Below are 26,374 nucleotides of genomic sequence, written 5' to 3' on the forward strand. Positions count from 1 at the left end.
TTTAGGGAAAGCCTGGTATCTGTCATGCGGACAGTTGCTCTAAAGCAGTGGTTCCCAAACTGTACACTGTGATTCAAAGAGGTGAGGGAACCACTGGTCTAAAGCAATAGCTTGTGGACCATCTGTGAGCAAGCATTTAGAATAATGGGATGTCCGCTAATCTCTACGTTATGTCTCACCTTAACCTAACCTTAGCTCTCACATGTACCAAAGCCTATCCCTAAACCATGGGTCTTCAACCTGTGGCCCTCCAGCTGCTGCGGAACTACACATCCCACCATGCCCTGCCACAGTTTTGCTATTAAGGCATGGTAAAACTGAGGCAGGGCATGCTGGGATGTGTAGTTCCGCAGCAGCTGGAGGGCCACAGGTTGAAGACCTATGCCCTAAACCATAGACTATAAGCCTAATTCAGCATGGATCGTAGATGTGCAAAAAAATCGCACATCTACGATCCATTACACTGACATGCGGGGGGAGGGGCAGCACAGGACAAGGACGCCCCGTATGCCTGTCTACTAGGCAGAGGCGTTCACAGATGAGAGATGCCGTCACATTTCACAGTGTGCGCACGTGCAGTGCAGCTTCTACGCATGCGCACACTTCACAGGGCATCAGCATGCGAACGCTGCAGCCGAAGCAGTGTTTTGCCTGTTAGCAGTGTGGAGATCAGAGCAAGGCCTGCAGGTGGGCATCAGAGCGGGGCCTGCAGGAGGGAGCGGGGCCTGCAGGAGGGGCATTAGAGTGGGGCTTGCAGGGGGGGGGGGGGGCATTAGAGCGGGGCCTGCAGAGGAGGGAACGGTGGCATTAGAGCGGGGCCTGCAGAGGGGGCATTAGAGCGGGCCTGCTGAGGGGTGCATCAGAGCGGGGCCTGCAGGAGGGGGGGGGGGGCATTAGAGTGGAGCTTGCAGGGGGGGGGCATTAGGGCGGGGCCTGCAGAGGAGGGAAGGGGGGCATTAGAGCGGGGCCTGCAGAGGGGGCATTAGAGCGGGCCTGCTGAGGGGGAATCAGCGCGGGGCCTGCAGGGGGTCAGCTGAGGAGAGCAGGAGGGAGACATAGGGGTAGTGACAGCAGAGGGAAGCAGGAGATAGCAGGGTACAATAAAACAGGTATATAAATGCCCATGGACCCCGGTTACTATACAAGCCACTGACTCACATTTGTAATCCCTTGTTACTAGAAGTACTTTGCACCTTCTTTCCTCACACACTAGCAGGAGAACAGAAGTTCCAGCCAGCTGGGGAATTTCTACATAGTGCAAACAGTCTATAGCAAGATGGACTCTGACCATAAAATCTAACAAGCACTGAGGCCTGAAAATACATCTCAGGAATCATGGCGCTCTCAGGGATGGGACCATTGGAAATTGTACTAGACAGGGGAAACATTTTTTATTTTTTTTGAAATGCCCAAAAGTGATAATAAAATAAATTCTGGGTAAATTATAAATATGTATAACGATGGCATTACTAAATGACTACTTCTGGGCACAATATCTCACGGCTTCAGTTCCAAATAGAGATCTGTTTAAAGCGGTTTTTCATATCAGCATTTGTCTTTAAGTAACCACTGTACTATACTGACCTCTATAATTGAGGCTATGAGACTTTATAGACCTTGTAATGTATTTCTTCTCCTTCCAACAGTCCTTGCTATTACGCCTCTCATTCCCTTATTTGTCTTCCATGAAATATCCTTGTGTAGTAGGACCCATTAACATGTCACGGCATTCCATCATACCCATCTACTCCTCTCCACGCTGGACATATTAAGCTCACTCATCCGTCCCAGTACATTTTATACTAAAGAACATGAAGAATGTTTGCTGCCTATTTAAGGCTCTGATTTATCTTCTATATTTTGATGTACTGAGTTTTGTTTAGTGATGAGCGGTTTGTTCCTTTTACCTTGAACTGCCGACTCCTGATACGAGTCAGGTTCATTAACATGACCCCAGAGTTGACTCCTGTTGTGCCGTAGAACGGATGTCGGGCGAACCGACTGTACCATCCAATCTTTGGGACCTCATGTTCGGGAGCCATCGCTGCCAGCTGTGTGCTATTGAAGTGCTTCAGAAATTGCCAGATGTCATCCAGAGGCCTCAGGAACAGAACATCGGTGTCTACGTACAGCAAAGAGTCCACATCTTGTAGGATCATCTGCCCATTAAGAACAATTGTGTTACTCAACCAGGATAATTGTCATTGTGCTAATGGCTGTTTGCAATGAACAGTTAAAAAGGTTTTCAACTTATATTATGTGTTTTTATTTAAATCCCCACTACCATCCAATCACACACAGGTAAGTGCTCCTTCCCCCGGAACTCCACCGGTTTCATCCTACCCACCATCCAATCACAGACAGGTAATGGCTCCTCTCCCCAAAACTCCAGCTGTTTCATTCCACCCACCAGCCAATCACACACAGGTAAGAGCTCCTCCCCCCGGAACTCCAGCGGTTTCATTCCACCCTCCATCCAATCACACACAGGTAAGAGCTCCTCCCCCCGGAAATCCAGCTGTTTCATTCCACCCTCCATCCAATCACACACAGGTAAGAGCTCCTCCCCCCGGAAATCCAGCTGTTTCATTCCACCCACCAACCAATCACACACCGGTAAGAGCTTCTCCCCCCAGAACTCCAGCAGTTTCATTCCACCCACCACACACACACACACACACACACACACACACACACACGTAAGGGCTCTTCTCTCCGAAACTCCAGCTGTTTCATTCTACCCACCATCCAATCACACACAGGTAAGAGCTCCTCCCCCCGGAAATCCAGCTGTTTCATTCCACCCACCAACCAATCACACACCGGTAAGAGCTTCTCCCCCCAGAACTCCAGCTGTTTCATTCCACCCACCATCCAATCACACACAGGTAAGGGCTTCTCCCCCCGGAACTCCAGCTGTTTCATTACACACACACACACACACACACACACACGTAAGGGCTCTTCTCTCCGAAACTCCAGCTGTTTCATTCTACCCACCATCCAATCACACACAGGTAAGAGCTCCTCCCCCCGGAAATCCAGCTGTTTCATTCCACCCACCAACCAATCACACACCGGTAAGAGCTTCTCCCCCCAGAACTCCAGCTGTTTCATTCCACCCTCCATCCAATCACACACACAGCTAAGGGCTCTTCTCCCCGAAACTCCAGCTGTTTCATTCTACCCACCATCCAATCACACACAGGTAAGAGCTGCTCCCCCCGGAACTCCAGCTGTTTCATTCCACCCAACAACCAATCACACACCGGTAAGAGCTTCTCCCCCCAGAACTCCAGCTGTTTCATTCCACCCACCATCCAATCACACACACAGCTAAGGGCTCTTCTCCCCGAAACTCCAGCTGTTTCATTCTACCCACCAACCAATCACACACCGGTAAGGGCTTCTCCCCCCGGAACTCCAGCTGTTTCATTCCACCCACCATCCAATCACACACACAGCTAAGGGCTCGTCTCCCCGAAACTCCAGCTGTTTCATTCTACCCACCATCCAATCACACACAGGTAAGAGCTGCTCCCCCCGGAACTCCAGCTGTTTCATTCCACCCAACAACCAATCACACACAGGTAAGAGCTCCTCCCCCCAGAACTCCAGCTGTTTCATTCCACCCACCAACCAATCACACACAGGTAAGAGCTCCTCCCCCCGGAAATCCAGCTGTTTCATTCCACCCACCAACCAATCACACACCGGTAAGAGCTTCTCCCCCCAGAACTCCAGCTGTTTCATTCCACCCACCATCCAATCACACACACAGCTAAGGGCTCGTCTCCCCGAAACTCCAGCTGTTTCATTCTACCCACCATCCAATCACACACAGGTAAGAGCTGCTCCCCCCGGAACTCCAGTTTTTTCATTCCACCCTCCATCCAATCACACACAGGTAAGAGCTCCTCCCCCCAGAACTCCAGCTGTTTCATTCCACCCACCAACCAATCACACACCGGTAAGAGCTTCTCCCCCCAGAACTCCAGCTGTTTCATTCCACCCACCATCCAATCACACACACAGCTAAGGGCTCGTCTCCCCGAAACTCCAGCTGTTTCATTCTACCCACCATCCAATCACACACAGGTAAGAGCTGCTCCCCCCGGAACTCCAGCTTTTTCATTCCACCCTCCATCCAATCACACACAGGTAAGAGCTCCTCCCCCCGGAACTCCAGCTGTTTCATCCTACCCACCATCCAATCACACACAGGTAAGGGCTCCTCTCCCTGAAACTCCAGCTGTTTCATTCAACCCACTATCCAATCACACACAGGTAAGAACTGCTCCCCCCGGAACTCCAGCTGTTTCATTCCACCCACCATCCAATCACACACAGGTAAGAGCTCCTCTCCCCATAACTCAAACTGCTTCATTCCACCCACCATCCAATCACACACAGGTAAGAGCTCCTCCCTCTGGAACTCCAGCCGTTTTCTCAACTCAGCAGGCTCTATATTTATTTATTATTAATGAGCAGTTACTTATATAGCACGCACATATTTCACAGCGCTTCACCGAGAATAATTTGGTCACTCATATCAGTCCATGCCCCAGTGGAGCTTACACTCTATATGGTGGCAATCAAGCCCAAGACCTCAATGCTGCGAGGCAAACCACCACGCCAACTATGCTGCTCAGTCTCATCAGTGACAACTCCTGGTCAACTTCCGTCAATACGTATAAGCACCAGAGGAGAGATCTGACGGTCTGGGTGGAAGCGACAGCTGGCACTCATAATTCACCCATGTTTCTGAAAGAGTTGCGTGGATCCCTTCACTGATGGCAAAGCTATTTATAAAGGCTGAGCCAGCAGAATATCTGCCGATAAGAAGCGTCTGGAAACGGAAATGAGTAAACGGTGAAGGGCAGGGAGACGTGATCCCCACCAAAGTCTTAGTAAGGGAGGGGATGTATGAAAAAAAATGACTGAAAACATATCAGAAGGACAGTTAGGGAACAGGGAGCAAACAGCACTAAGAGTAAAGCCAGGCCACAGGTGTGAGATGGCAGGGATGCAACAATGAGAACTGTACTGCTCCTTGGGCTCATAAGAGACCTGGAACAAGGGGGAAATGTATCAAGCCATCTAACGAGCGCAGAAGTTACCCATACCAACCAACGAACCAGCTTTGAGGTAGCATTTATAAAGTACATTCTATAAAACGATGGAAAGGATCTAATTAGTTGCTATCGGCAACATCTCCCCTCTTTATACAGCTTGATACATCTCCCCCTTAGTTCTGCTATGCTTAAAAGGGACACATTTTATGCAAAAGCAAGGGCCAGGGGTTGGAAATGGTGTAGCTGACTTAGGGGTGCTATGCCTTGGAGAGAGATAAAGTGGACAGAGATAAAATACAAGCCAATCAGCTTCTAACTGTTATGTTACTGGCTGTGTTTGGCTGGCACTTTATCTCAATCCACTTTCTCTCACTCCCCTAAAACTATTACATATTCAACAAATTATTATACTTCAGCTATAAATAGTAGTAATGTTATTTAGGTCAAATAATTGTCAGGTACGCCTTACTGGTAAGCAGGTGTATCTAACCTAGGGGCAGATGTATTAAGCCTGGAGAAGTGATAAAGCAGTGATAAGTTCAGGGTGATGGCGCACCAGCCAGTCAGCTCCTAACTGTCAATTTACATAATGAAGCTGATTGGCTGGTGTATTATCACCTTGCACTTATCACTGCTTTATCACTTCTCCAGGCTTCATAAATCTGCCCCCCAGTCACTTATAATATCGTCTGCAAGAAACTACAAGTCCCACAACAGCATGTTATAAAGCAGGCATATCAAACTCAAAATCCCAATTGGGCCACATAATCAAGGTCTAAGGGGGACATGTACTAAGCAGTGATAAGAGCGGAGAAGTGAGCCAGTGGAGAAGTTGCCCATGGCAACCAATCAGCACTGAAGTAACATCTATAAATTTGCATACTATAAAATTATACAGAGCTGCTGATTGGTTGATGGGGCAACTTCTCCACTGGCTCACTTCTCCGCTCTTATCACTGCTTAGTAAATGTCCCCCTAAGTCTTGGGTGGGCCGCAAGAAAAAGTCTTATATGCAATTTTGAAAGGTTTATTAGAAAAACCAACAATAAAGTATAATCAAAGAGATGACAAGTATTGGGAAGAAAACAACTTTAATAGTGTGAGCTGAGAGCTGTGTTAATCCCGATCATATATCACTGTGCGATCCCCTCTCCTATATAATCGACATCAGTGTGAGCTAGTAAAATGTATCATTTCCAGCCACCCTCTGTCCCACCAGTCCAGCCACATGCCCACAGGTATCCCCCTCTTGCTGCTTGTGTTCCCTCCAGCCACAAACCCTCTGTGCCAGCTCCCTCCAATTTACCTTCTTCGCTGAGAGATGTTTTCTATCCAGATTCCAGAAGAATTTATTTATTAACAGTTTCTTAAAGAATCCTCCTGCTATTTGGGCAGCTGGGTACACAGGGCAGTTGGGTACACACACATACAGGGCATGACGGCTTCAGTGCTAATGGTCGCTGAGCAGGCGGGATGTGGCGGGGACAGAGCTTTGCAAAGATAACCGCGCATGCACAGCAGCTTTCCCCGAGGACATTTCCCCATCTTTATCACTATCTTCTGGCACATGTGCAGAACGGTGAATGCCTGCCCAATCGGAGCTAGGCTCCGATCACGGCAGATGGGCCAATAGTAACTCATCCGGCGGTGGCAGGCTGCATTACATTGTTTTAGAAAAAAGAAACTTGGGCCGCAAAAGTATGCGTTGTGGGCCGCATGCGGCCCGCAAGTTTGACATGTCTGTTATAAAGCAAAGAAAATGAGAATGGATAGTGGCCCTCATTCCGAGTTGTTCGCTCGCAAGCTGCTTTTAGCAGCTTTGCACACGCTAAGCCGCCGCCTACTGGGAGTGAATCTTAGCTTATCAAAATTGCGAACGAAAGATTCGCAATATTGCGAAAAGACTTCTCTGCAGTTTATGAGTAGCTCGAGACTTACTCTGCAAGTGCGATCAGTTCAGTGCTTGTCGTTCCTGGTTTGATGTCACAAACACACCCAGCGTTCGCCCAGACACTCCTCCGTTTCTCCAGCCACTCCCGCGTTTTTCCCAGAAACGGTAGCGTTTTTTCACACACTCCCATAAAACGGCCAGTTTCCGCCCAGTAACACCCACTTCCTGTCAATCACATTACGATCACCAGAACGAAGAAAAAACCTCGTAATGCCGTGAGTAAAATACCTAACTGCATAGCAAATTTACTTGGCGCAGTGCGGACATTGCGCATGCGCATTAGCGACTAATCGCTCCGTTGCGAGAAAAAAATAACGAGCGAACAACTCGGAATGACCCCCAGTGAGGCTTGTATACAATACATAGAATAAGAGGAATTTTGCCGTAACTCGGTCAATCCGAAAAAATTATGAAATTTCCAATGGCAAAACATTAAAACAAGGGAATATCCATGGAAATTAGTAACATGACCTCAGCAGCTCACAGATGCATAAAAAACACAGAAATGTATAAAGCAATAATTATCGTTAGGAAAAGGTGACGACGATAATCCAACAGCATGAATTTTAAATTGAATATTTTCAAAATGCATTACGTCTCGGTGTTTAACAGACAGAGGAGTGAGAAATTGGAACACATTTTTCCTTTTTACTACGGAGGTAGATAAAAGGGTGCAATATTACTGGGGAAAACACAGCAATTAACCTTTGCGCACTCAGGGCAACCAGCTGCTATGCCGAGCAAAACAATTCAATGCAATGTGTAATTATCTCTAACTGGCATGAGCTGCAATCTCTCCCAGCATCAATCCCCGCTTGTGAGACGACCATATAACATTAACGCACCCCAAAGGAAGGGAACACTTCCATTATTACTTCCTAGAGATATCTTAAGACTCCTATTACATTTCATTATTAATCCATAGTCAAAACGTTGGATATTTTACTTGTCGCAGAACGTTGAGCAAATTGAATTCTGTATTTAATAGGGACTGCGTGTAGCAGCGATGTATGATTTTATATTACTGTAGCCAGAATTTGGATTGACAGATCTGCTTATTAAAGGGCCGATAATACAGTACTTCAAGCAGTTTTCCAAGCTTGGATTGTGTACTTGAAACTTTTAACTAAAATAGATTATTTCTCTGGCTTTCTTTTCTGCATTTTATTTTTATATTTTGTTATTTACGTTTAGTTATTTGTGCCACCAGACAGAATTGGTTACTTTTGCTGCCCTTGGATATGACAAGTTTGGCTGCACGCTCTGTCCGACGGCAGATACAGCTGACGGGCGACCCGGCGGCGGGGGGGCAGTGACGGGCGTATTGGAGTGTCTTCACTACCCCCATCACCCGGCTCCATAGCAGTGCAGGCAAATATGGACGAGAGCGTCCATATTGGCCTGCATGCACAAGCGACGGAGCACCAGCGATGAACGAGCGCGGGGCTGCGCATCGTTCATCGCTGGTGCCTCCATAGTGAAAGACATGAACGATATCTAGTTAATTAATGAACGAGATGGTTCATATCTTTCAGTAATATCGCCCAGTGTGTAGGACCTATAAGATATATCAGTACATCTGGGTGTCTGTATGCCCGACCCACGACCACCCATGGGTCCATTTGCCTGCCAAGGAACTACCAATAATGACACCACTACCGGTTCCTGTGGCTAAACACGTTGGGCGCCATATTGGTGATGCGTATGCACAATATCTTTTGCACATAGCACTTCCCAAATAGTTGAACCAGTCAGCCAATCCATCACTCACGTGTGTACCCAGCATTGGTGTGTATCCCCAGGCAAAAAGGGAGGGGGGGGGGGGGGGGGGTGAGACCACACTCCCTGATTATATAAATACATAGCAAAAGCACAAAAGGATCCAAAGAGACATAGAGGGTTATTCAGGGATGGATGCAGATCTTGCAGGCAAACGCAGCGGCTACCTCCATCTTTGAATAAGGCCCATAGACAATTGTTTAGTAAAAGTTCCAGGAGGACGTAGAGATGATAATAAAGTGAAGTCTTCTGAAAGTGGATAACGGTTTAAATTGTATAGGAATGTACAGCATCAAAACTTTTTCTTTCAAATATGCACTTATTCATAATCTTATGGAAAAACACTGTCTAAGAGAAGCGCACAGAGGGAAGGCCAAACCTGGGATCGGTGGGATCTCTGAATTTTGGCCTAAAATTGTCGGGATTGGAATCCCTGGACTGAAGCTTTTAATCCCGGGATTTCGGAATTAGTGAGCGTGGTGCATGCGTGTTTCTTTATGGCCGGCAGTGCTGAGCACCTGCTCAGGCACATTCCCCGGCGGTGATCATTCAAGCAGGGCAAACCTCAGGTAAGCCTGGTGAAGTGGCCAAATCGGGATATGGAGATAGGCGTCTTTTATATCCAGTGAGACCACGAACGCACGTTCTTCCAGGCCCGCAATCCCTGCTTGCAAGGATTCCATCTTGAACTTGAAAACCTTTAGGTAAGGGTTCAAGGATTTTAGATTCAAAATGGGCCAAACCGAACCGTCCGGTTTGGGTACCACGAACAGGTGGGAGTAATAATCCTTTCCCTGTTGTTGCAGTGGCCCTGGAACAATGACTTGGGACTGTACCAATTTTAGGATGGCCTGTTGCAGCGTAACACGCGTATCCTCCAAAGCTGGTAAGCTTGATTTGAAAAATCGTTGGGGAGGAGCGCCGTCGAACTCCAGCTTGTAGCCCTGAGAAATGAGGTCCTTTACCCAAGTATCCTGGCAGGAGCTTTCCCAGATACGGCTAAAGTTACGCAGCCAAGCTCCCACCTCAAGATCCCCTCGGGGTGAGTGGGCACAGTCATGCTGAAGCCTTAGTGGAAGCTGAACTGGTGCTCTCCTGAGAACCTGCGATTGCCGTTTTTTTTGTCTTACCTCTGGTAGCTCTAGCTGCATTGGAGGCACCTCTGGCCCTAGATCTAAATCTGTTAGACCGAAAGGACTGGGTAGACTGTCCCGGGTAGGAACGTCTAGCTGGTGGGGCCCCAGAGGGGAGAAACGTGGATTTCCCCGCAGTTACCTTAGAAATCCACGTATCCAACTCCACTTCAAAGAGTCAATCCCCTGAAAAAGGGGGGCTCTCTACACTGCACTTAGACTCTGCGTCCGCTATCCACTAACGCAACCACAAAGCTCTGCACGCCGACACCATCATAGCAGTAGTCCTGGCATTTATATTGCCTATCTCCTTGAGAGAGTCACACAGGACGCGTGCAGTGTCCTGAATGTGTTTTATGAGAGTCACAGTAGTGACCAGGGGCATATCCTCTGAGAGGCTCTCCTGAATTTGAGTAGCCCACGTATGAATGGCATGAGTTATCCAGCAACCTGCAATGACCGGTCTTTGTGATATACCTGCAGAAGTGTACATAGACTTCAGGGTAGTTTCTATTTTCCTATCCCCAGGGTCCTTTATGGTAAAAAAGCCCAGAGCTGGTAGTACCGCCTTCTTAGATAGGCGAGAGACGGATACGTCAACAGCCGGGGGTTCTTCCCAAATTTTCCTGCCATCAGGAGCAAATGGGAAAGTGTGCAAAAACCGTTTTGACACTTGGTATTTTTTATCTGGATTTTTCCAGGCTAACTTAAATACAGTAGGTCATCTAACTCTGCAGAATCAGGGAAAGTGACACTGAGCTTATTATGTGTGAAGAAACATACTTCTGTGTGACGCAGCGTCCTCTAGAGGGAGTTCTAACACGTCCCGTATAGCCAAAATGTGGGGTTCAATACCCTGTGCAGAAGGGGAATCCCCAGTAACGGGTTCCAATTCCTCCCCTTCCTCCTGTATCTCCTCATCAGAGTCTGAGAGAGTAGGGCAGGTAACCCACGTTTGAGTGGTCCTGAGTTAGAGAGGGTGGGCTGTGGAACATCTGCCCTAGCAGCCAGATCTGCCACAGCCTGCTGCAGTTGTTGTGTCTTTTCAGTATTAGCAGTGAGCTGAGATGACATGTCTGACATCATGGTTTTTATGGCACCTAGCCAGGAAGGCTCTTGACCCTCCCCCTCAGTCCCCTCACTTAGCTGTGAGGACTGACTACATTGTTCACATGATATTAACCAGACGTAGAGGGAGAGAATCTGGTGTGACATACACTGCACAATTGGTGTTTTACCATGTTTACAGTAAACACTCATATACACATACACACAGACAAGTAATATAATAGCAAGCCTGCCCTTACTGTATGTGAGAGGGAGACAGAGAGAAGGGACCAGCACACCCAAGCTAAACTGCCCCAGTCAGGCTGTAAGCTGATATATCATGGTGAAACACCAGTGTTTTTGTCCTTTTCAGGACACAGATTGTGTACAATAGCGGCGCTCCCCCTTTGCTACACCCTTGTACCAGTTTTCCAGCATATACTAAGTGCCTGGAGGAGCTGCGTGTGCCTGCTGCTGCAGCTGTAAGCAGCGGAAGGCGCCAAAACGCTGCAGGTCCCGCTCTGAGGAACCTCCTCCCCCTGTAATGGCACCGGAGCTTCAGTAATCTTTACACTGGCAATAGTCCCCTTATGAGTATAAAACATCACACAAGTGCTAGTTTTACCCACCGCTGACAGTGTACACAGGGATGCTATAGCGGGTCCCCCCCAGGAGGGTCCCGTATGCCTCCCTTGCGTTTTTGCCGCACCATGAACCGGGGGACCCCCCTAGCGGGGCCCCTGGTAGGTACTCACCACTGATGTCACCTTCAGGCTATTGTTAGGGGTGTGCAGCGTGCTGCAATTGTGACCGCCAAGGCGCAGTGCCTCGCTGTACAACAACCTCTCAGGGTGGTGGTCCTGCAGCGGGGAAGCGGCTCTGACACCTCGCAAGGCCGGTGACCGTGCCCCCCTAACTCCCACGGTGCACATATGCTGTTGCCCAAACAGCTTCCCGAAAATAATAAAGATTTTAAATAAACTGAAGAAAACTCTCTGGAGCTGTGCATCGTCTCCTGAGGGCACTTTTTTCTAAACTGCCCGTGGGAGGGAGCATAGAGGGGAGGAGCCAGCACACCCAGTGAAGAAATGTAAAGTGCACCGGCTCCTTTGGACCCCGTCTATACCCCATTGTACTAATGTGTCCCCAATATCCCTTATGGATGCTGGAGAAAAATGTGTGTTATATCATAAATGACTAAACTTCATCCAAACCCAAACTTCCATTTGTAGTCATGCTAGAAAGTCACTTTCTAATTAGCCTAGTATTCATGACACTTTACTAACATCATAGTATTTTCTGGGGATCGTATTTAAAGTTGTGGGGGATGAAATAAAGAAAATGGCAATAAATCAAATCAAAAATACATTCACTAACAATATTCATTATAAAAGGTTTGTTAATCACTATAGAAATGCAACCTTTTACAGACAAGGTGGTCTTTACTGAGTTCTAACAATTCAATACGGTCCACAGGGATTTCCAGCATGACATGCCTGAACCACTAAGCAGTAGGAGACAAAGGGGGATATGTTTCAAGTCTTGGAGAGAGAAAAAGTGGAGTAGTTGCCCCAAACAACCTGTGCTAGACAATTACACACGATTTGTTGCTTTGGGAAACTTCCCCACTTTCTCTCTCTCCATGGCTTGGTACATCTTACCCTCAGTGTTGGAGGGCAGAGGGAAGGTGACTGCTAGCAGCATCATGGAGGGTGCTAATCTATGGTGGTGGGATGGAGACTGATCAAAGACCAGCAGGATTTACAGTGCTGGTCTGTGCTCAGTCCCCCAGAAGACCAAGGAACAGGTGCGACAACTAACTCCCCTGCCAGTTGCAGCTCCAGTGTCAGGGTGTCTGGGGTGTTCCATCTGGGGATTAAAAAAACGTAAAACAACAGACACACATCCACCCGCCACATAATGCAGCAAGCAGAGCTTGTTCACACGGGGTTGTGTTACTTCCGTCCCCTGCACACAGCGAGTTCACACAGACATTTATAAAAAACAGTGCCCGGAGAATGAAGCGACAGACGGCCTGTGTCTTTGCTTTTAAAAGAGAGGAGTCTTCACAGCTATCCGTAATACAAACGGTAGCAATAATCTGTATATATAAACTCCAGCAAAGAGAGACAAGTACAACACTTTACTCTCTCTCTGTGATTAACTGCAGATACCTATATGATGAAGCCAGCGGAGAGCTGGTATACAATGTTTTGAAAACATAAGTAGTCAACGGTGTCACAGCTCCAACTGCTTATAATAGGCTATTGTGCATAGCCAGCCTTTTAGGCTCTTACCGCAGGTTTGTAATGATTAGGAAATGTCCTAGGCAGAGTGACAGTATAGTGGTTAGTATTACTAGCTCGCAGCACGGAGGTCACAAGTCTTAATACCAAACAGGACCCCATCTGTTTGGAGTTTATATGTTCTCCCTGTGTTTGCATGTATAGTTTGGAGCAGAGAATGTAAAGGGGGGACATGATAGAAACTTTCAAATATACTAAGAGTTTTACCAAAGTCCAGAAGAGTTTTACCAAAGTCCAGGAGAGAAACATTCTTCAAATGAAGGGAAGCAATAGGACACGAGGACATGCACTGAGACTGGAGGGAAGCAGGTTCAGGGGAAATCTGAGGAAAAATTACTTCACAGAAAGGGTAGTAGAGACATGGACTAGCCTCCCAGCAAAGGTGGTAGAGGCTAAAACAGTAGAGCAATTTAAACATGCTTGGGACAGGTATATGAATATTGTTACAAAGAAATAAGGATCAAATAAGGTTTGAGGTCAAAATATGGTAAAAAAGGGGCAGACTAGATGGGCCAAGTATGTCTTATCTGGTGTCAAATTCTATGTTTCGCCTACAATTCCAAAACATATCTGTAGGTTAATTGTATTCTGATAAAATTAAGCTTAATTGTATTCTAATAAAATGAACCTTAATTGTATTCTGATAAAATGAACCTTAATTGTATTCTGATAAAATGAACCTTAATTGTATTCTGATAAAATGAACCTTAATTGTGTTCTGATAAAATGAACCTTAAAGGCCCGTATTCATGGGCAGATCTAGGGAGAGATGTGTGCTGAGCGAACTGCTCAGCACACATCTCTCCCCCCGCTCAGCACAGCGCAATGTGTGCTAAGCGTGCGGGGGGGAGACGGGGAGGGGGGGAGGCACTCATTTCACCCAGCGGGTGAAGTGAGCGACCTGCTAGATTGGCCACACCAGCGATAGCTAGATTGCTTAGATTTTAAGCAGCGATCGCAACGTGAGTATCCCCCTTTAGTGTGTATGTGTGTGATGTGTACTTATCTGATAGGGAATTTAGACTAAGTTCCAATAAGACAGAGACGGATATAAATGATAAATATTCTGTGCACAGCGCTGTGTAACTTGGTGGCACTATTTAAATAAACAAAACGAATTATAATAATAAGAATTTACTTACCGATAATTCTATTTCTCATAGTCCGTAGTGGATGCTGGGGACTCCGTCAGGACCATGGGGAATAGCGGCTCCGCAGGAGACTGGGCACAAAGTAAAAAGCTTTAGGACTACCTGGTGTGCACTGGCTCCTCCCCCTATGACCCTCCTCCAAGCCTCAGTTAGGATACTGTGCCCGGACGAGCGTACACAATAAGGAAGGATTTTGAATCCCGGGTAAGACTCATACCAGCCACACCAATCACACCGTACAACTTGTGATCTGAACCCAGTTAACAGCATGATAACAGCGGAGCCTCTGAAAAGATGGCTCACAACAACAATAACCCGATTTTTGTAACAATAACTATGTACAAGTAATGCAGACAATCCGCACTTGGGATGGGCGCCCAGCATCCACTACGGACTATGAGAAATAGAATTATCGGTAAGTAAATTCTTATTTTCTCTAACGTCCTAGTGGATGCTGGGGACTCCGAAAGGACCATGGGGATTATACCAAAGCTCCCAAACGGGCGGGAGAGTGCGGATGACTCTGCAGCCCCGAATGAGAGAACTCCAGGTCCTCCTCAGCCAGGGTATCAAATTTGTAGAATTTAGCAAACGTGTTTGCCCCTGACCAAGTAGCTGCTCAGCAAAGTTGTAAAGCCGAGACCCCTCGGGCAGCCGCCCAAGATGAGCCCACTTTCCTTGTGGAATGGGCTTTTACAGATTTTGGCTGTGGCAGGCCTGCCACAGAATGTGCAAGCTGAATTGTACTACAAATCCAAAGAGCAATAGTCTGCTTAGAAGCAGGAGCACCCAGCTTGTTGGGTGCATACAGGATAAACAGCGAGTCAGATTTTCTGACTCCAGCCGTCCTGGAAACATATATTTTCAGGGCCCTGACTACGTCCAGTAACTTGGAATCCTCCAAGTCCCTAGTAGCCGCAGGCACCACAATAGGCTGGTTTAAGTGAAATGCTGAAACCACCTTAGGGAGAAATTGAGGACGAGTCCTCAATTCTGCCCTGTCCGTATGAAAAATTAGGTAATGGCTTTTATAGGATAAAGCCGCCAATTCTGAAACACGCCTGGCTGAAGCCAGGGCTAACAGCATTACCACTTTCCATGTGAGATATTTTAAGTCCACAGTGGTGAGTGGTTCAAACCAATGTGATTTTAGGAACCCCAAAACTACATTGAGATCCCAAGGTGCCACTGGAGGCACAAAAGGAGGCTGTATATGCAGTACTCCCTTGACAAACGTCTGAACTTCAGGAACAGAAGCTAGTTCTTTTTGGAAGAATATTGACAGGGCCGAAATTTGAACCTTAATGGACCCTAATTTTAGGCCCATAGACAGTCCTGTTTGCAGGAAATGCAGGAATCGACCCAGTTGAAATTCCTCTGTAGGGGCCTTCCTGGCCTCGCACCACGCAACATATTTTCGCCAAATACGGTGATAATGTTGTACGGTCACATCCTTCCTGGCTTTGATCAGGGTAGGGATGACTTCATCCGGAATGCCTTTTTCCTTCAGGATCCGGCGTTCAACCGCCATGCCGTCAAACGCCGCCGCGGTAAGTCTTGGAACAGACATGGTCCCTGCTGGAGCAGGTCCTTTCTTAGAGGTAGACGCCACGGGTCTTCCGTGAGCATCTCTTGAATTTCCGGGTACCAAGTCCTTCTTGGCCAATCCGGAGCCACGAGTATAGTCTTTACTCCTCTCCTTCTTATGATTCTCAGTACTTTTGGTATGAGAGGAAGAGGAGGGAACACATACACTGACTGGTACACCCACGGTGTTACCAGAGCGTCCCCAGCTATTGCCTGAGGGTCCCTTGACCTGGCGCAATATCTGTCCAGTTTTTTGTTGAGGCGGGACGCCATCATGTCCACCTTTGGTTTTTCCCAACGGTTCACAATCATGTGGAAGACTTCTGGGTGAAGTCCCCACTCCCCCGGGTGAAGATCGTGTCTGCTGAGGAAGTCTGCTTCCCAGTTGTCCACTCCCGGAATGAACACTGCTGACAGTGCTATCACATGATTTTCCGCCCAGCGAAGAATCCTTGCCACTTCCGTCATTGCCCTCCTGCTTCTTGTGCCTCCCTGTCTGTTTACGTGGGCGACTGCCGTGATATTGTCCGACTGGATCAACACCGGCTGACCCTGAAGCAGAGGTCTTGCCTGACTTAGGGCATTGTAAATGGCCCCGAGTTCCAGGATATTTATGTGAAGTGACGTTTCCATGCTTGACCACAAGCCCTGGAAATTTCTTCCCTGTGTGACTGCTCCCCAGCCCCTCAGGCTGGCATCCGTGGTCACCAGGACCCAATCCTGAATGCCGAATCTGCGGCCCTCTAGGAGATGAGCACTCTGTAACCACCACAGGAGAGACACCCTTGTCCTTGGAGACAGGGTTATCCGCTGATGCATTTGAAGATGCGATCCGGACCATTTGTCCAGCAAATCCCACTGAAAAGTTCTTGCGTGGAATCTGCCGAATGGAATCGCTTCGTAAGAAGCCACCATCTTTCCCAGGACCCTTGTGCATTGATGTACTGACACTTGGTCTGGTCTTAGGAGGTTCCTGACTAGGTCGGATAACTCCCTGGCTTTCTCTTCCGGGAGAAACACCTTTTTCTGTACTGTGTCCAGAATCATTCCTAGGAACAGCAGACGTGTCGTCGGAATCAGCTGCGATTTTGGAATATTTAGAATCCATCCGTGCTGTCGTAGTACTACTTGAGATAGTGCTACTCCGACCTCTAACTGTTCCCTGGACCTTGCCCTTATCAGGAGATCGTCCAAGTAAGGGATAATTAAGACGCCTTTTCTTCGAAGAAGAATCATCATTTCGGCCATTACCTTGGTAAAGACCCGGGGTGCCGTGGACAATCCAAACGGCAGCGTCTGAAACTGATAGTGACAGTTCTGTACCACAAACCTGAGGTACCCTTGGTGAGAAGGGCAAATTGGGACATGGAGGTAAGCATCCTTGATGTCCAGAGACACCATATAGTCCCCTTCTTCCAGGTTCGCTATCACTGCTCTGAGTGACTCCATCTTGAACTTGAACCTTTTTATGTAAGTGTTCAAGGATTTCAGATTTAAAATGGGTCTCACCGAGCCGTCCGGCTTCGGTACCACAAACAGCGTGGAATAATACCCCTTTCCCTGTTGTAGGAGGGGTACCTTGATTATCACTTGCTGGGAATACAGCTTGTGAATGGCTTCCAATACCGCCTCCCTGTCGGGGGGAGACGTTGGTAAAGCAGACTTCAGGAACCGGCGAGGGGGAGACGTCTCGAATTCCAATTTGTACCCCTGAGATACTACCTGCAGGATCCAGGGGTCCACTTGCGAGTGAGCCCACTGCGCGCTGAAATTCTTGAGACGGGCCTCCACCGTCTTGCCTGAGTCCGCTTGTAAGGCCCCAGCGTCATGCTGAGGACTTGGCAGAAGCGGGGGAGGGCTTCTGTTCGTGGGAAGAGGCTGTCTGCTGCAGTCTTTTTCCCCTTCCTCTGCCCCGGGGCAGATATGAGTGGCCTTTTGCCCGCTTGCCCTTATGGGGACGAAAGGACTGAGCCTGAAAAGACGGTATCTTTTTCTGCTGTGAGGTGACTTGGGGTAAAAAGGTGGATTTCCCAGCCGTTGCCGTGGCCACCAGGTTCGATAGACCGACCCAAAATAACTCCTCCCCTTTATACGGCAATACTTCCATATGCCGTTTGGAATCCGCATCACCTGACCACTGTCGCGTCCATAACCCTCTTCTGGCAGAAATGGACATCGCACTTACTCTTGATGCAGGAGTGCAAATAACCCTCTGTGCATCACGCATATATAGAAATGCATCCTTTAAATGCTCTATAGTCAATAATATATTGTCCCTGTCCAGGGTATCAATATTTTCAGTCAGGGAATCCGACCAAGCCACCCCAGCACTGCACATCCAGGCTGAGGCGATTGCTGGTCGCAGTATAATACCAGTATGTGTGTATATACTTTTTAGGATATTTTCCAGCTTCCTATCAGCTGGTTCCTTGAGGGCGGCCGTATCAGGAGACGGTAACGCCACTTGTTTTGATAAGCGTGTGAGCGCCTTATCCACTCTAGGGGGTGTTTCCCAACGCGTCCTAACCTCTGGCGGGAAAGGGTATAATGCCAATAATTTTTTAGAAATTAGCAGTTTTTTATCGGGGGAAACCCACGCTTCATCACACACCTCATTTAATTCATCTGATTCAGGAAAAACTACGGGTAGTTTTTTCACACCCCACATAATACCCTTTTTTGTGGTACTTGTAGTATCAGAAATGTTCAAAACCTCCTTCATTGCCGTGATCATATAACGTGTGGCCCTACTGGAAAATACGTTTGTTTCCTCACCGTCGACACTGGAGTCAGTGTCCTTGTCAGTGTCTGTATCGACCTGAGGTAACGGGCGTTTTATAGCCCCTGACGGTGTTGAGACGCCTGTACAGGTATTAACTGATTTGCCGGCTGTCTCATGTCGTCAACAGTCTTTTGTAAAGTGCCGACACTATCACGTAATTCTTTCCATAAGACCATCCAGTCAGGTGTCGACTCCCTAGGGGGTGACATCACTAACACAGGCAATTGCTCCGCCTCCACACCATTTTCCTCCTCATACATGTCGACACAGTGTACCGACACACAGCACACACACACAGGGAATGCTCTGATAGAGGACAGGACCCCACTAGCCCTTTGGGGAGACAGAGGGAGAGTTTGCCAGCACACACCAGAGCGCTATATATATATATATACAGGGATAACCTTATATAAGTGTTTTTCCCTAATATAGCTGCTGTATATATTTATATGCCAATTTAGTGCCCCCCCTCTCTTGTTTTACCCTGTTTCTGTAGTGCAGGACTGCAGGGGAGAGTCAGGGAGCCTTCCTCCAACGGAGCTGTGAGGAAAAAATGGTGCCAGTGTGCTGAGGAGATAGGCTCCGCCCCTTTTTCGGCGGCCTTTCTCCCGCTTTTTTATGTAAAAATAGGCAGGGGTTAAATACATCCATATAGCCCAGGAGCTATATGTGATGTATTTTTTGCCAAAAAAGGTGTTTTTATTGCGTCTCAGGGCGCCCCCCCCCCAGCGCCCTGCACCCTCAGTGACCGGAGTGTGAAGTGTGCTGAGAGCAATGGCGCACAGCTGCGGTGCTGTGCGCTACCTTAGTGAAGACAGGACGTCTTCTGCCGACGATTTTCCGGACCTCTTCAGTCTTCTGGCTCTGTAAGGGGGACGGCGGCGCGGCTCCGGGACCCATCCATGGCTGGGCCTGTGATCGTCCCTCTGGAGCTAATGTCCAGTAGCCTAAGAAGCCCAATCCACTCTGCACGCAGGTGAGTTCGCTTCTTCTCCCCTTAGTCCCTCGATGCAGTGAGCCTGTTGCCAGCAGGTCTCACTGAAAATAAAAAAACCTATTTAAACTTTTACTCTAAGCAGCTCAGGAGAGCCACCTAGATTGCACCCTTCTCGTTCGGGCACAAAATCTTAACCGAGGCTTGGAGGAGGGTCATAGGGGGAGGAGCCAGTGCACACCAGGTAGTCCTAAAGCTTTTTACTTTGTGCCCAGTCTCCTGCGGAGCCGCTATTCCCCATGGTCCTTTCGGAGTCCCCAGCATCCACTAGGACGTTAGAGAAACATATTTCTGTCTAGTCCTAACAGACTGTTCATGTGAACCATTGCCACGCAGTAAGCAGCGTCGCAGATGCTTTATACGGTGACAGTGGTTTGTGTGTGCGCACACCATATAAGGGAGCAATTGGTGCCTTTTCCAGCCCTTGACCTGCATTAATAATTTCTACACCGGGTAAAACTGAAAAGTTGTTTGAAAATAAAAAGCGTAGCGACAGGGAGCGTGTGCAGCAATCTTTGGCTGTGCACATTAACATCTTTAAGCTAGCCAAGATTTTCTAAATCCCCCCCCCCCTCCCCCTTCGCAAGATGACTGATTCCCTTTAATTATCATGCCTATCTGGACAAAATGTTAAGTTTTAAAGTTGCTGGCATAGAACTTTGCAAACATCAACTTAAGCTTTTGCAGCACAGCAGTTTCCGTAAGTAGCCTGAGAAATCTAGCAAAGAAAAAAAAAACTCTAACCGAAAGCCTGCAAGCTCCCCGCAACCTTTTAAATGACCCCATTGTTCCTCCTCTCTCTCTCTCTCTCTGATGGGGACCCTTTCTTCTTTGAATAGGATGACTATTCTTACTGGAGGAAGAATACAAGAGTCGGAATCAGTATTCCATATCCCGGTCCCTCTCTACACTCCTGGCAGGGACACAACCCCGTGACCGGCTCTTTAAAGCACACACATCAGGCAGAGGAGAGATCAGAAGCAGGGAAACATATGCTGGCCAGGAGAGCTCAAATAAAGCATAAAATAAACTCTCTGCTGCAGGGAGACAGAAATATACAGAAGGAGCAAGTTCTAGGTAACCAGATGCTGAAAGGATAAGCCTCTTACCGGAAGGAAAAGACGCTGTGAGGCGCAGGGCTTGAATAATTTCTTCCATTCTTGAGCATTTCCAACGGAAAAAGAAATTGGGTAAATCTTGTAGTCAAACTTTCTAGATAACGGACGCGGCCATTCTGCAAGCTATTGGGGGGAAAGAAATAAATGAGTATAATTAAATAACAATCTTTTGCAATTTGGTGACATTTAGAGGTGCCCAATTCCTTAGCTACTGTTATTGGGTAAACAGATTACAGAGAATAAGGTCAAGTAGCGATATGGTACCCTCTAAATCGTGCAAGCAGAGGGCTAGTTTGCTTATTGGCTAAATAAAGCCTTTTGTACAATGTGTTAATAACTTGATGGATCAAGTATTCACACCTAACAGCTGCTGAAGAATTAAATAGCCGTTTACAGGCAATGGGAGAACATGGGCCTGATTCATTGATGTACGCAGAGCCGGATTAACGGCGGGGCGGAAGGGGCATTCATCCCCGGGGCCCCCACACAACATTGGAGTAGGCGTACAGCATTTACCCGTCTCCTCTCCGTCCTCCTCGGCAGCTGAGACGTTCCATTACAACTGCGGCCGCCGAGGAGCTTCACTCACTGCAGTGTGAAGTCTCGCGAGAGTTGACATTATCTCGCGAGACTTCACACTGAAGTGAGTGAAGCTCCTCAGCGGCCGCAGTTGCAATGGAATGTCTCAGCTGCCCAGGAGGACGGAGAGGAGACAGGTAAATGCTTTACGCCTACTCCCATGCTTTTTTGCAGTTGTGAGGACAGTGTGTGGGGGCCCCACAAATTTGTTGCCCAGGAGCCCCCACGACCTTAATCCGGCCCTGGATGTATGCAGTAAGCACGGAGTAAATATGTAAATTCTGCAGGCAGCATTTTGTGCTAATAGATGTCTCCTGCCGACGTCTGTAATCCGCTGCTGCATCGGATCCCTCTGGGTGAACATCCTCAGGTTACACAGGATGGCAGGTGCTTTCACTCTGCCGAGGCCAGAAAATCTGTGGTATGCCCCTGTTTTGCAGAACGGTCCCGGTCACCACCCCTTCTCAGCCCCATAAATGGTTGCTTCATGATTCTTGGGGGAACTGCGAGCAACAACACAGTCCACCCACCATGGGGTTTGCGTACTACTCGGAATCGGCCCCTATGTCGCTCTGTTCCCTTAGTACAGCTCTTTACCATCATTTACTTACTAGGGATGCATGGACCTGTGATTCCTCACAAGTGTTTTGTCATCTAGATTTGGGCAAAGCCTTCGTATTCAGCCAACTGAATCTGAACCTAATTTAGGTGACCGGACCGTATTCATGATACGGCATTTCTGCTGACTAGAACGAATACAGGTTACAGATACAGTTGGACCCTTTCTCCACAATGTTTATATATAAATTAGAGAATGGATTGATCCATAATCAACAGAATCATTTTTCTCATTTGTCTGAATCCTGAAATAGTCAACGTTTTTCAACAGCCAAAAGAGGGACGTACCATATAGGACTCCTCAGACCTGCACTAGTGTTCGATACACTTCTGAACCCAAAGGGGTGGAATATAATCACACGCAAGGGTCAAGAACTGGCCTCTGACAATGCACAGGTTATCCGAGAGACTTATTTGCCACAACAGTTAGAGAAACAAAGAGTGCAGCTCAACAAGTCATTTTTGTGACTGTTCTTGAATTTTATGCATCAGACAAACACTCATTAGAATTACTGTATTTACGGAACAAAGGCAGTCTCTTACCCATTAAACACTATTTAGATTCCTTTGAGGGTTTGTGCTTTATAGGCCCATGTGGGGAAATCAGGATAGGTGTTCCCTCTACTGGGGTAGATTTATTCATTTGTTAACAGTTTCTTATAAGTCACAGTAAAATCCATTGCACTTTACAATTGGAAACAAATAGGCCCCTCACCTCATGGGCATATGCACAGTACTTACAGTCAAATCACAGCGTCTCATGACAGGCCTGTTTCCCCATGGTAGTGAAACCCTGAGCCAAGCCCTGCTTTAATCAGCCTCTTACAGGTAATTAGCCTGCTCTCAGGCTGGAGGCCTAAAAACCCAAAATGGGCCTCATGGACGGAGCCCTTCCTTCTCTCTCATATCCACATCCCCAGGACCCATTATCTGGCTTTTACTAAAAGCCCAAACTCTTATTAAGTCTGTTTAGCAAAACAGACATTTCCTGGGGGTTTAAAATACACAGGGCAGAGACCTGGGAAAATACATATCTCCAGTTCATCACTTTACCAGTGCGTCTATCACACCCACCAAAACAGAGCATTATAAACCCATTATTCTGTCATCACAGTATATTTAGAAAGTACATTGGTCTCTGTACGCAGCAGCTGTGCTAAATTATGCAAAAGCCGCAGGAGGCGTCATAAGTAAAAAGACAGCCGCCATCGGCTTCTCTGATTTGCTGCATGACCATCTGACATCTGAGTAATGGCTGCCACAGGGCAGCTGAGTCCAGGAAGTCCTCATCAACCCGGCTCAACACGCCTGTAAAACGCGGGCCGACACACCGCCAGTTTTGTAAAATGGCCCCCTTCCCCGTCTCAAGCGACTGCAGACTGTTACTCACTGCGTCCAACAACGCAGGATCCGATCTGCACATGCTCAGTACAACAAACAGCGGAAATCTGCGTAAAAATCGGAAAAGACAGCCCATTTCTGAATCAGGCCCATTGTTCCAAATGTTTCAGAAAATCTTCGGAGGACGTTCCGGAACGGACTAAAGAACGTTGAAGGAGGTCTGGGTGCTTTTTGTAGGAACTGTTATTTCAGACAAAGAACATCTGACCCAATAAACATTTATCCGCAGCAGCAATTCACAGCAGAACATTGTCACGCTACTACCCGCTCTGTTCCCAGCGCACTGCCTGCTCTCATATAGAGGGAGAACGTTTCTTCATGTTACATGCTCGTATCACGGAGTCGCTGTCTCTGGCTCCTCTGAAACATCGATGATAAAATCAAAGAATCTGTTTATATATGAAAATCCAAGGCGCGCCGTTGTGTTCCCTGTCCTGGGACTTGTGGATGGTGACATCATTGATAAGTATGCACCGCGGTATACTACATTTGCTCCTGGGAGTGCGAAACGACATGTTTGTTATATTATATATATGCTGCAAGACAGGCAGCACTCACGGACTTGTCAATAAAAGGAGACTCTGCAAGCCCTGATAAATCAAATCTGAATGAAGCCAATCATCAATTGTTATGCAGGTGTGTCCTCGTACACAGAAAAACGCTCATCGCTAGCCGAGTTGCGCCAGACCTGGTACGCCATGATGGCCTGTTTGCTGCGACTACGGCAATAGTGTATGAGGACACACCTGTATATATGTTGTCAGGCAGGAAAATGTGATTTCACAGTATAAGTCATTTAAAATGCATAAATTACTTATATTTTCAAGAGGATAAAGGTGTTATAGATGGGGGGGGGGCGGGGGGAACACCATGGCCCTGCAAATAGTCGCTGCAACAGTTTTAACAGTTTAAGGGGTCTATTCATGAAGCAGTGAAAAGTGGAGAGAAGTGAGCCTGTGGCGAAGTTGCCAATCAGCATTGAAGTAACATTTATAATTTGCATACTATGCAATTGTACGGAGCAGCTGATTGGTTGCCATGGGCAACTTCTCCACTCTTTTCACTGTTTCATGAATAGGCCCCTAATTGTCCTCCTAGGAGGAGTGATTGGAGAGAAGACAGCCACCTTTACCAGAGTATCTAGGACTGTTCCAGCAAACGCTGTTTTTATATAAGCAAATGTTAAGCAAATCCTGTTACACCTATCCACTAAGGTGTTTTCCATAAGACAAGTAGGGACTATCCAAACGATACCTTTATGGGAGTTCACGTATCTTTTGCATGTAAGAACAGAAGTGAGTATCCTGGTTTTCACTATACATAAATTTGGGTGAAAAGGAAATCAGTACAATCTGGGATCTTTATACCCGAGATGATTGTGCATATTCACACTATATTTTAATGGATGCGTTATTTATTTACAAACATCTAGGGATCTACTACAGTATTAAAGACTTCATAAAGAAGACCTCGTGAACCTTTCGTATAGACGGGTTAAGGATTGAACCAGGAGCGGTGCAAGATTTACTCAACCAGTGTTTTATATTTTGTTTAATTGTTTTACTAGCATACAACACTTAACCACAAACGTTGCACTGGGAAGAGCTCCAGGTTTAAAGGCAGTACGGTGAGGGCTGTGATATTGTGTAATTATCCTTGTTGCTCGGGGTGGGGGTAAAGATGTTATAAATGTTGTATATTGTAAAAGATTGAACATTGTACATTGTAAAAGATGCACCTCTGGCTAACACCAGCTTGTCTCAGCAGCCTCCAGTCGCCACTGAAACCATCACATGACTCCCCTTTAACGTCAATCCTGGTTCTCTCTTACATCCGGGTTTAGGGATTATTCTCACTCACTGACCTTGTGTTCAAACTCCGGTTTTAATGCATCCTCTGCAAATATGTGAAATCGGATTTTTTTCACACTGAAGAGCACGGCAGATTTCAGCATGGTGACCGTTTCCTCTACGCGTTCCCCGCATGCCACCACGGCAAGGTGCATCCATTCCTCTGGGGCTGGTGCTTGTGGTTTCCGTTCTGGAACGCTGCAGAGAGATTGTACCGAATTTATTACTGAGAAAATAAAGTGTGATAATATCAGTGCCTTGCACCAGCCTCAGGGCAGATTCTCACAGGTCAGCAGATGCTGCGCCAAAGTCTATAGGACACTACTCTCTAGAGGCTCATTCACACAGCGGCATGTTATTTAGTGCCAGAACATGTGACAGAGACTCACGGAGAGAGCTATGCAAACTTCTAAAAAGGACAAATGAGGGTTTTGCCATAGTGACCCAGAGAGATGGACTGGGGCTGTGATTTGTGTTGTGAATCCCGGGCACACCCCATCTGTGCATGCTGACGAATTAGAGCTCCGGGAGGTTGAGCTAAATGGTTAGGCTTTCAGGCAGTAGGAATGGCCTATCAGGTCATTGGCTCTTGCACTTGCCAGAAGTACCCTGTAGCAACCAATCAGATTCTAGAAAACATTTATCCAGTACATTGTACAAAATGATAGCTGGAATGTGATTGGCTGCTACGGGCAACACCTCTACTGGTCTTCTTTAGAAGGTTTGTTAAATCTACCTTACAATCATTGTCTCTGCAATGTGATGGCAAAATAGGGTTCAAAGTACAAACACAATTTTGGCATGTGCTGCGTTTTACTGCGGCAATATGAAATATGTCATAGATGAGCAAGGCGCAACGGATGGCGAATATGCCCGGAGAGATCAATATGATCCAAGGCTGTAATATGATTCCCATAGAGATAATAGCTGAAATAGGAATTGGCTATTGTACTCTGCAGCTAATCCACTTTTACTAATTAAATTAAAAATAAATTCTATTATT

At 47.2% G+C, this 26,374-nt stretch overlaps 1 protein-coding gene across 3 annotated transcripts in view; it reads right to left on the bottom strand.

Moving 5' to 3' along the window:
* Nucleotides 1-26,374, bottom strand: part of GXYLT2 (glucoside xylosyltransferase 2) — a 151,227-nt gene that overhangs the window by 30,714 nt on the left and 94,139 nt on the right. For all 3 annotated transcript variants that reach the window (XM_063941035.1, XM_063941033.1, XM_063941034.1), the window contains exons 2-4: nucleotides 25,386-25,569; nucleotides 20,915-21,046; nucleotides 1,908-2,159 (exon numbers count right to left, since the gene is read on the bottom strand). In XM_063941035.1, the coding sequence (XP_063797105.1) occupies nucleotides 1,908-2,159; nucleotides 20,915-21,046; nucleotides 25,386-25,526 (525 nt within the window). In that variant the 5' untranslated portion in view covers nucleotides 25,527-25,569. The remainder of the gene's footprint in view (nucleotides 1-1,907; nucleotides 2,160-20,914; nucleotides 21,047-25,385; nucleotides 25,570-26,374) is intronic.

The sequence above is a fragment of the Pseudophryne corroboree genome, chromosome 9, assembly GCF_028390025.1.
Source record: "Pseudophryne corroboree isolate aPseCor3 chromosome 9, aPseCor3.hap2, whole genome shotgun sequence".
In the NCBI taxonomy this organism is placed as follows: Eukaryota; Metazoa; Chordata; class Amphibia; order Anura; family Myobatrachidae; genus Pseudophryne; species Pseudophryne corroboree.